Raw genomic sequence first — 10393 nt, 5'->3', positions numbered from 1 at the left:
ATGAGAGAAACTAGAAGAAGAAAGAGAGAGATCACAAGAGGGAAACGCAGGAGAGAGGGGGCCAGGCTGAAAACACAGAGCAATGCCCCCCTCCTACGTTTTCTGGTCTTTATATAGAGCTAGAGTTTTAATTAATACCTGGATGGATTACTTTAATCCTAGTGAGAGTCTGTCTCTCTCTTTCTCTTAGTTTGGCAGTTCTGTTTAAACTCAAAGTGCTTCTAAAAAGAGGAAGAAGCAGAATCTAATAGGGAAAGTATTAATTAGTTACTTTATTTAATATTTATGGATAATTACAATTAGCACCATATCCATTAATTAAATAAAGAACCAATTAAAATAGAAAATTCCAAATAACTCCCTATATGATAACAATTTATCATATACAACCCCCTTACTAATCAACACCATCATTATGGAATCTAGGGCATGTACACATGTACAGCCAAACCCCAATCTATAGTACATGTACATATACGAGTGTCTGTGCATCTGATTGGATCCCACAAAACTCGATAAAACACTTTATTCAAATAATCATATATATTCTATCATTTTATGTAAACTAGATTTTTGCAAAATCATTTCCAAAACGGCACTGGATCCAGATTCTGATCCGACCATACACAGACAGTCTCAATCTTGGTGTTTCCCAATCGGGCAGTGGTGACCATGTTGGATAACTTCTTCACTCACAAAGTGTTCACGCATTCCCAGAACACCGGCTTTGACTCGCTTGAGTCGCAGTCATTGATGAACCAAAGAATGCGGTCACACTTTACAGCGACAGGGTCCCCTCAGGCATAGGGTGTCGATGACACATGTCTATCCCTTCCTACATCTGGTAGTAATACATGAGGGAATCAAAAAAGTAGATTCTTCGCCAATGCACACATCAAACATGTGAGTACTCGCATTCGTACCCTGACATCGCATGTCCAGGCATACCCAATGCGACGACCATGTGATAAGGGTGCCCAACCCAAACCCTAGTCGTGACTACCATTTTAAGTAAAACTTACGAACACATAATGCTCAAAAAGTTTATATCGCATGTGATAATATCAAACTAAAATGTATAAATGTTCAATACAAAGGTGAACCAGGTTGAACCGGACCGAACTGGGTTTGATGGACACACACTTGTCCAACAGTATGCTTTATGATTGTGGTTGTTGTGGTGAAGGGAACAAGCTCTCCAGCTCTTTATCATGTCTCATCAGATAGAGGCTCATCTAAGGAACTCAGTACTACAGATATCCTTGTTATACAACTCCCACTTTTGTGTGACAAAATATAGACCACCATGTTCTACATTTGAAGAGTTTTGGATTTTTTGGGGAACTTTGAATCATTTGTAAATTCCAGTGCTTCAGATGTATCCTTGTTGTAGAACTGCCTTTTGAATGAGCAAATAGAAAATAAAGATGTACAAAACATAAAGCCTATGTATGTGGATTTCTAATGACTAGAAAATTTGAATTTAGAGTTGTACTCTATCTTGACATTGGTTTTTTTTTTTTTTTTTTTTTGAAAAATCTTATGGGCTTTTGATTATTTATCAAATTATTGTTTCATTGTAAGAATCACTAAACAAAGAGTTCATATGTGCTGCTTTTTTTTCAAATCAGGGTCAGTTTTTTGCTCATCCTTCTCATCAGCAGGTCAGTTGGGTATTCTTAGGCTGTGTTTGGTATGCATTCTCTGTCTATTTCGTATTCTCGGATGATAAAAATAATTGTTTTTATCATCCGAGAATGCAAAATTGACCTAGAATGCATACCAAACACAACCACAACCTAAGTTTCTTTTTTCTATGTGGCAATTTTCTGCCTAAATTCACAAAGCCACTTTCCAAGCATTGTAAGCTGGGATTAGGCTGAAAACTTGACAAATGAACTGTATCTCTGGCTAATCCAGAGAGTACCCTATTATATGGTTAGCCTAGACATGCCATAGTAGATTCAATTTGGCATAAACATTTGGTCAGTAATGTTACACCCATAACCAAATCAGTACTAACTCAAACTTTGTGTAGGAGCGGAACTCTATTACGTTGGTGACCTCTGGAACATTACCGTGAAGCCGACCTTTAAGATCTTCGACATGTCTAGTGGGGAGCTGGTCCATGAGAGGTTTCTCGACAGGGATCGAGGAAGGTTCATCGATGATTCCGCATATGTCAACCTTCCCCCGAGACCACCCCTCTCGTCTGAGAGATGAAGGTACGTACCGTTCACATTGTCGAGTCCCAATTATACCCTCGAGTAAATGGTGTGCCAACCCATAGATATGACTCTTAATATCCCCATCAGTATTTGGGACCCACCCTAGAAGCCTAGGCATACTAGGGGCCCTGAACTGCCAAGCCTGGGACTGGCGGATCATGCAGCAGGGAACTGGCAGATCATGCATGAGCCGCCAGCCCATGATCCGCCAGAGTGTGAGATGGTCTCTGTGAGGCTAATAGCTGTGTGGTTCACCATTGCTTTGACCCAAGGCTTAGCCAAGGATTGAGTCTAGGTATTTGGGACCCCAAAGACTCACTATTAGCTACTAGTCATGAACCTATGGACCACTTGGGCTGCACCTTAAAGGTAAACCCATTATTGAGTCTTAAACTCACCCCCCAAGCCAAACAAGACTTAGACCACTTATATAACCCAACCAAACCCTATTCTCCATCATTTCCACTCATCTTCAGCCCTTGAGAGAGAGCTAAAAATGTGGGGAGGAAGCTTGGGTGGGTGAAGGAGGAAGAAGGGAGAAGGAAGAGGGGGGGGGGGGGGGGGGGGGGGGGGGGGGGGGGGGGGGGGGGGGGGGGGGGGGGGGGGGGGGGGGGGGGGGGGGGGGGGGGGGGGGGGGGGGGGGGGGGGGGGGGGGGGGGGGGGGAGGGGGGGGAGGAGGGGAGGGGGGGGGGGGGTGGGGGGGGGGGGGGGGGGGGGGGGGGGGGGGGGGGGGGGGGGGGGGGGGGGGGGGGGGGGGGGGGGGGGGGGGGGGGGGGGGGGGGGGGGGGGGGGGGGGGGGGGGGGGGGGGGGGGGGGGGGGGGGGGGGGGGGGGGGGGGGGGGGGGGGGGGGGGGGGGGGGGGGGGGGGGGGGGGGGGGGGGGGGGGGGGGGGGGGGGGGGGGGGGGGGGGGGGGGGGGGGGGGGGGGGGGTGGGGGAGGGGGGGGGGGGGGGGGGGGGGGGGGGGGGGGGGGGGGGGGGGGGGGGGGGGGGGGGGGGGGGGGGGGGGGGGGGGGGGGGGGGGGGGGGGGTTTTTTTTTTTTTTGGGGGGGGGGGGGGGGGGGGGGGGGGGGGGGGGGGGGGGGGGGGGAAAGGGGGGGGGGGGGGGGGGGGGGGGGGGGGGGGGGGGGGGGGGGGGGGGGGGGGGGGGGGGGGTGAGGAGGAGGCCTCCATCTCCATTGGAGCTATTCTTGAGCTCACCTCTCTTCCCCAACCAGCCCATCACTCACCAATGGAGTAGGAGTCCATAGAGAGGCTATTTTGGAGCTCAAGCTCAGCTTTGGGACTTCTCTTCTTGCTTCTCTTGTTTAGAACTCATTGTAAGCCATCTCTCCCACCTTGTTTCTAAGCAAATCTATGTAGAATTCATGTATGGATGCCCAATCCATGCTCCTAACAAGGGGCTTTTCATCTCTGAAGACCTAGCCCAATGATTACTAACTGTTTGAGCCAATTAATGTTCAAGGTGGGGCCAATCTCTCAGCTGTTAGCTAAGATAGCATGGAAACCCCAATTGGGCACCATTTCTATAGATGTTAGGAGCTTGGATCAAGCTCCAACCTATTGGGTACAAACCGGGGTCTCAACCACTGACCTAATTGCTCCATTTGGAACTCTTAGTACCCCTTGCTGTCCCTGATGAGCCCCTGACCTCTGGCCCCAATTTGGGAGCCATTGGAGCTAAAGAAAGCTCTCTCGGACTCTGGCAAACGATGCAGTGGCGGATGATGCATCATCCACCATACACCCAATGCATCATCCACCAAGACCAGAATGCCCTATTTTGTTGATTCCAGCCTTGGGACTTCGTTGGGGCCACCTCTCATACATTGCACATTGTTATTATGACATGATAGGCTATCGTACGCGTGTAGGTGGGATGTACATTGCACGGGAGCCCTTCTTCCCCTATGTGTGGGACTCGGTGAGTAGATTGAACACTTGAACTATTTTATGAAGTGATTTTCATTAGGCATCTAGTTAGTTGTACATGTTGAATTAATTACGTATCATAAGCATGACTATCTTTCCTATATTATGTGTAATGAATGGGGGATATTATGTGTAATGAATGGGGGCAGGTTTATTCATGTGTGAAGGGTGAAGGACTTTACATATTGATCATGCTATTATGGGGGGTGTAGATTATAAGATGCTTTATTTATGATTCTTTATTATGATGGATTGTGGGATTAATTTGGGTGTGACCGACCGACCGTTATCTCGGTATCACACCCGTCGTATTGCTACTTTAGTGTGGATGTAAGTCAGAGAATAAGAAGGTAGTGACCTCCAAATTAGGTACTGCGGACTCAACCTCCGAATTACACTCGCATGGTGTAGGATTGTAATCATGATCATTGCATTTTTTGACTGTCAGTTGGCTAGGAGGGGATGTACCCAGTACTATGACCCTTCCGACAGGGGTGTAGGTGTCGGGCAAACCCATGGGTCCCGACCGTATCTTGGGGTAGCCCACCGTGAAGTCATCGCCATACTTCGGTGACTCTAGGACAGATTTGTATTGGGGGCTCACAGAAAACTCGATGAGTGAGTCTGATCTCGCGGGTTTCCTTGGTAACATGGGGTTGACATGGTCGGAATACCATCCGTTATGACACTATTTTTATCATCCGTTTATGGTACCGTTATTTGCCATCCGTTTATGGTATCGTTGGCCGATGATGCTCCCTGTGTTATTGTAGTACTTGACCTGACTTAGAATCTCATTGTTAGGGGGAAAAGGTATCGGTTAAGAACATTCATGCATTTGGTGTGGTGAGCGTACTTTGGCATGCATTGATGATGTATTTATTTTATATACTGTGATTGGTTTGATCACTCGCTGGGCTTTGTAAGCTCATCCCTCGGGAACCTTATTTTTAAATGTGGATACAGGGACTGCCGATACTGTTGGAGGAGATTCGACGTTTCTCTCGGGCGAGGACTATGTGGCTTGAGACGCTCAACCGGATGTAGAGCCAATGTCAGATTATCTTTGTGACGACTACACCCAGGGGGGTTACTAGTTTGGATTTGAGTGTTGAACTTGGTTGGATTACTTGGTACTTAGGGATCTGTGGGTGATTATAATAATGATTTACACCTATTACTTTCTCCCGCCCCTCGGCATTTAGTACTGCTTATCTCTTTAAATGCTTTGCTGATGAATGACTGAATTCCTTATATTACTTATATGGTATCACTTAGACTTCCTTATTTAAGGTGATCTTTATATGTACATCCTTCCATCAATCTCTGTATTTTTCTTATTTTTCAAATAAGAAATCGGGTTAATGTACATGTCACAGCAAAGAGTGTCGATCCTGCCGAATAGCTTGGGTTGTGGGGGTATTCCCGTCATATTTCCCATGGTCAAGAATTGGGGGTGTGACAAGTAAAGTCTCTAGAGACAGCTCTGTGATTATCTCTGCAACATAGTTTCTAAATGAATATAGAAATGCATTGGAAGCAGGTTAGCATGGTGGAGTCACTTGGCCTATAGTGAGTTAACAAACACAAAGTGCTTCATGTTCTTACCTGACCCTCTCATCTGATAAATGTGCCAATTGCACTTATAACCTTCTATTATTCATTCCACCCCCATAACTTCACTTCTATAGTTCTACCCATAAGAATTTCACCAAACTTGCAGTAGAGCCTTCTCTCTCTAGATCCTACACTCGGTCCAAGTTAGAGCCCAAATTGGTGGCTAGTTTGGTCGGTAGAGAATTAATTTCTATTTTGGTAGTTGTTGTGTTTTTCTATTTTTCTCAAGGACAGTGTGCTCCTTTAGGGTTGTTTAGGGCTTTCTCTTTAATTCTTGCTTTCTTGCTTTTGACTGGTCCAGTTGTCAAAACTTGTTGATTAAGATATGTATTGTGCTACTCTACAACTTCTCTTCTTTCTCTTTGTATCTCTGCAACTTTGTCAAAACTTATTGATTAAGATATGTACTATGCTGCTCTGCAACTTCTCTTCTTTCTCTTTGTATCTCTGCAACTTTTTCAAAACTTGTTGATTAAGATATGTACTGTCCTGCTCTGCAACTTCTTTTCTTTCTCTTTATATCTCTGTAACTTTTTCAAAATTTATTGATTAAGATATGTACTGTGCTGCTCTGCAACTTCTCTTCTTTCTCTTTGTATCTCTGCAACTTTTTCTAAACTTGTTTATTAAGATATGTATTGTGCTGCTCTGCAACTTCTCTTCTTTCTCTTTGTATCTCTGTAACTTTTTCTTCTTTATCTTTTGATCAAACTCCAAAACTACAAAGCATTACAGAAACAACAGAGGCTTCGGCTCTTTTATTCATTTTTGGCTCTTTTATTCATTGCAAACAGTCAATTACAAAGCATCTGCTGGTTTCTTCTTTTCCCACTTTCCATTCAAAACATCATCTCCTATTGTCATAAGCAGCTTGGGTTTTTATCTTATTCCTCTGAAACGTATTTTTAGCTTTTTCATTGCTGGCCTATTGTTGAAGTTACAGTACTACAGAAATAGATCCTGTGATGAAGATATAGTTTTTGCCTCTTGATAGCTATCCTATTTCTACATTGCTCTTATTTTTATTGAAATTATGGCTGCTCTGGATGACAAAAATCAGACCATTAGTATTCGACTGAATGGGAACAACTACTCCTATTGGTCCTCTATAATGCAAAATTTCCTACTTGGTAGAGGCCTATTGGGCTATGTAACGGGTTCTACTGAAAAACCATCTGATTCTAAGATGGGCACCTATGATGCTGAAATAAGTAAATGGGAAATGAAAAATACACAGGTAATGTACAATAATACCAATAATACCCCTTTCATAGTGGGCTGCCTCAAAGGGCTGAACCACGTAGATCCTTGCATTGTTTGTTTGATTGCTTTGTCCATTTGTTTCGTTTTGTTTTCTGCATTGTGTATAGGTTTCCATTTCTATAGTAATCTTGTTTCCATTACTTATGCTAGTTGTTTATGTGTTAGTTGTGGATTATTTCTCCCATCATTTAAAGAGCTTATTGTTTTGTCTGTCATACTAACGCTTATGAATTCTCCCTGCTTGAATCACAGTATTGTTCCTATGTTTGTTTACAATGGCAAGACTAAGGTTACACATTCTGAGAAAAAAACCTTGCCCCACTCTTAGGCTAAGAGAAAAGCACCTAATCTTGTGCTTGTTACAGCTTTAAGGAGATGGCGCATTGAAAAGCAGAGAGAGCTGTGTTGTCTTGCTTTGGCAGCTCATAGAGCTCTACTTGCTCCACCTGTAGCAACAGCTCTACCTGCTCCACTTGCACCACTTGGTCCAGCAGCTCCACCTGCCCCACCAGTTCCACTAGCAGCTTCACCTTCTCCACCTGCTCCACCAACTCCAGCAACTGCAGTAGGTCCACCACCAAATCCACCAGCTCCAATAGTTCCACCACCAGCTCCAACAGCTCCACCAGCATCACCAACTCCACCAGCACTACCTGCCTATGGTGGTGGTACTTTTGATGATCCAATTCTGGTAGACAACATACCAGACACTTACATTGTCTTATCATCAGATGATGAAGAAAATGTGAAAGAGATTGTTTTTGAAGAAGAATAGATGAAGAAGAAGATCCAGAAGAAGATCCAGAAGAAGAAGAAGATCCAGAGGAAGATATAGAAGAAGAGCCTGAAGAAGATCCAGGGGAAGATGCAGAAGAAGAGCTTGAAGAAGAGCCTGAAGAAGATCCTAAAGAAGAGTATGATCCAATAGATGATGAGGAAGAGGAAGAGACAGACTAAAGAATGTTTCATGGTTTTTTGTGGCTTTTTTTTTTTTTTTGCAATGAATCAGTGTGGATTTAGTTTTTATTTTTTTGTTTCCACACTGATTTTTGGACAGCTTTTTTGTCTTTTTTTGGGGGGGGGGGGGTAAAAGATTTGTATTTATGGTCATCTTAGATCATTATGATATGGACTCATGTATGATGTATCCGAGTCAATTGGATGTTCCTTTCTCTTTTGGTTGTGCATAGTTTCTGGCTTAAGTGGACATGAGTTAATATCATTATGTCTTGGAGGATGGAAAGTCTGAAATGGGGAGAAAAATGTGTAATTAAGACTGTTTATAAATATGGGGTTTAATGCTATGGTTTTCTGTGTTTGAATGGATATTGACAAAATAATTTGGAGTTTGTATTGTTTAAACTTTGAAGGTTGAAGGCTTGAAGTCCTCTCTCTCTCTATTTCTCTCTCTCTCTCTCTTTCTTTCTTTCTTCTTTTGTGAGTTCAGAAAAGATAAAATTTGTTGTGAGTTCAGAAAATACAAAATTTGCAAGTAGTGGGTGTGTTACTACTTTCTATTTGACAAATTTTACAAGCATGGGATATGATCTAAGCCATCAATATTTAACAAAAGTGGGGTCTGGTTCTCTAGCCTTAGCCTTCCTTTTGTCTTAATGAGTAACGGACAATAAACCAATAAACCATAAACCATAAACCCAATAATCAAATAAACCTAATAATCCAATAACCCAATAAACCCAATTAACCCAATAAACCATCAAACCCAATAAACCAAATAAACTCAAATAAACCCAATAACCTAATAACCCAATAACCCAATAAACCCAATAACTCAATAAACCCAATAACCCAATCAACCATAGACCCTCAAACCCAATAAATCCAATAACCCAATAAACTATAAAACCAACAACCCAATAACCCAATAACCAAATAACCTAATAATCCAATAACCCAATAATCCAATAAATCCAATAAACTCAATAAACTCAATAAACTCAATAACCCAATAACCAATCAACCATAGACCCTCAAACCCAATAAACCCAATAACTTCATCCCTGGCCTTCCTTTTGTCTTTATGAATTGTAAAAACGTCTTTATTAAGAGGACAAAATAAAAATGTCTATGTTAAGAGCTCTAACCACGGCTGGAGGAGAGCCAGATCTATGTTCTTATGCCACAAAAAATCTTGAGTTGGGCAAAGTACACGATAAGGCACGCCAAGCAAAATGACATTCCATGTTGATTTTGTCGGGCACACATGATGATAGACACCAAACTTTTTTTGACATTAAAGTTGCAACCTAATATGAAATCTCATTCCCTTAACACTCTTTCGATGTCGAAGTTTATGCTTTGAATGTCAAACTGAGTCTTTTCAACGTCGAATTTTGAGATTTTTTCTACAAACATAAACTTTTTATTTTTGGGATTTATCTCATTATCAAGAAAAAAAGATCACCCTTGGAAGCCTAGAACTCATCTTGATTCATTCCTTGACACTGAACCCCCCCTTAACATGATAAACCACGTATTTAACTTCAATTAATTGGCCAAGGATTTTTAGCCCCTTCAACTGGGCACTCTTTTAATTATGTACCAAGTTTTATTATAATCATGCTTTGATATACTTCAAAAATAAAAGTTGAGAAATTAGGACAATCGAAAAATAGAAAGACAAGAATCCAATAAGATTGACAAGAAATTTAATAAGAGACATACCAAAAATTAAAGTGATATAGTAAATAAAGCCAATAAAGACATTTTTACAGTTCATACCCTAAAACTGTATTTCTGTCACACTGCTTATACAACCCTCCTATGTCATGATAAGATAACAATCCACCAGTATATATGCTCCTAATTTTCTTGAGGAAAAGAGGGGACTGGTGTATGTTTCTTACATGTGCAACTTCTATCAAAGATAAATATGAATTTATCAACCAACCACTACACAGAAAACCTAAAGTATGTCTTTGTAATAGGGGATTGGGGCTTCAAGATGACAAAAAACCAAAATTCCATTACTCCTCGTGGTATCATCAGCTACCTCAAACTAGCTTTTCGAACCCACCTGCCCCAAAAAAACCTGGTGGAGATAAATAGGCATAGTAATTAGTAAGGCACACAAAATTCGTTTCCAAGAACAACTCTAAAAACTATCATTTGATAGAAACATGTGCAGGCAATATCAAAATCTAACTATCTTATGTCAGATAGAAACATGTGCAAGCAAAATTGAAATTCGTGCCTTCCTGGTATGACTATATTTTCCTTACTTGTGGAGAATGCAGCAATAAACTGTCTTGCAAGGGAACAAAAATCCAATTTCAAGAACAACAGCAGCATGCACTCAAATGAGGAAGACAGCAGCAGCAACATCCTTGGCCGT

At 42.6% G+C, this 10393-nt stretch overlaps 1 protein-coding gene across 1 annotated transcript; it reads left to right on the top strand.

Annotated features, from left to right (window-relative positions):
- The first annotated feature begins 6808 nt into the window (after positions 1–6808).
- Positions 6809–7995, top strand: LOC122655211 (proline-, glutamic acid- and leucine-rich protein 1-like). The gene is made up of 3 exons (XM_043849424.1): positions 6809–7012; positions 7367–7706; positions 7814–7995. The coding sequence occupies exons 1-3, from the start codon at positions 6809–6811 to the stop codon at positions 7993–7995; spliced, it is 726 nt and encodes a 241-aa protein (XP_043705359.1).
- The last annotated feature ends 2398 nt before the right edge of the window (positions 7996–10393 follow it).

This window comes from Telopea speciosissima, chromosome 3 (assembly GCF_018873765.1).
Source record: "Telopea speciosissima isolate NSW1024214 ecotype Mountain lineage chromosome 3, Tspe_v1, whole genome shotgun sequence".
NCBI lineage: Eukaryota > Viridiplantae > Streptophyta > Magnoliopsida > Proteales > Proteaceae > Telopea > Telopea speciosissima.
The sequence above is the reverse complement of the archived record's forward strand: the minus strand, read 5'-3'. Positions and strand labels throughout refer to the sequence as shown.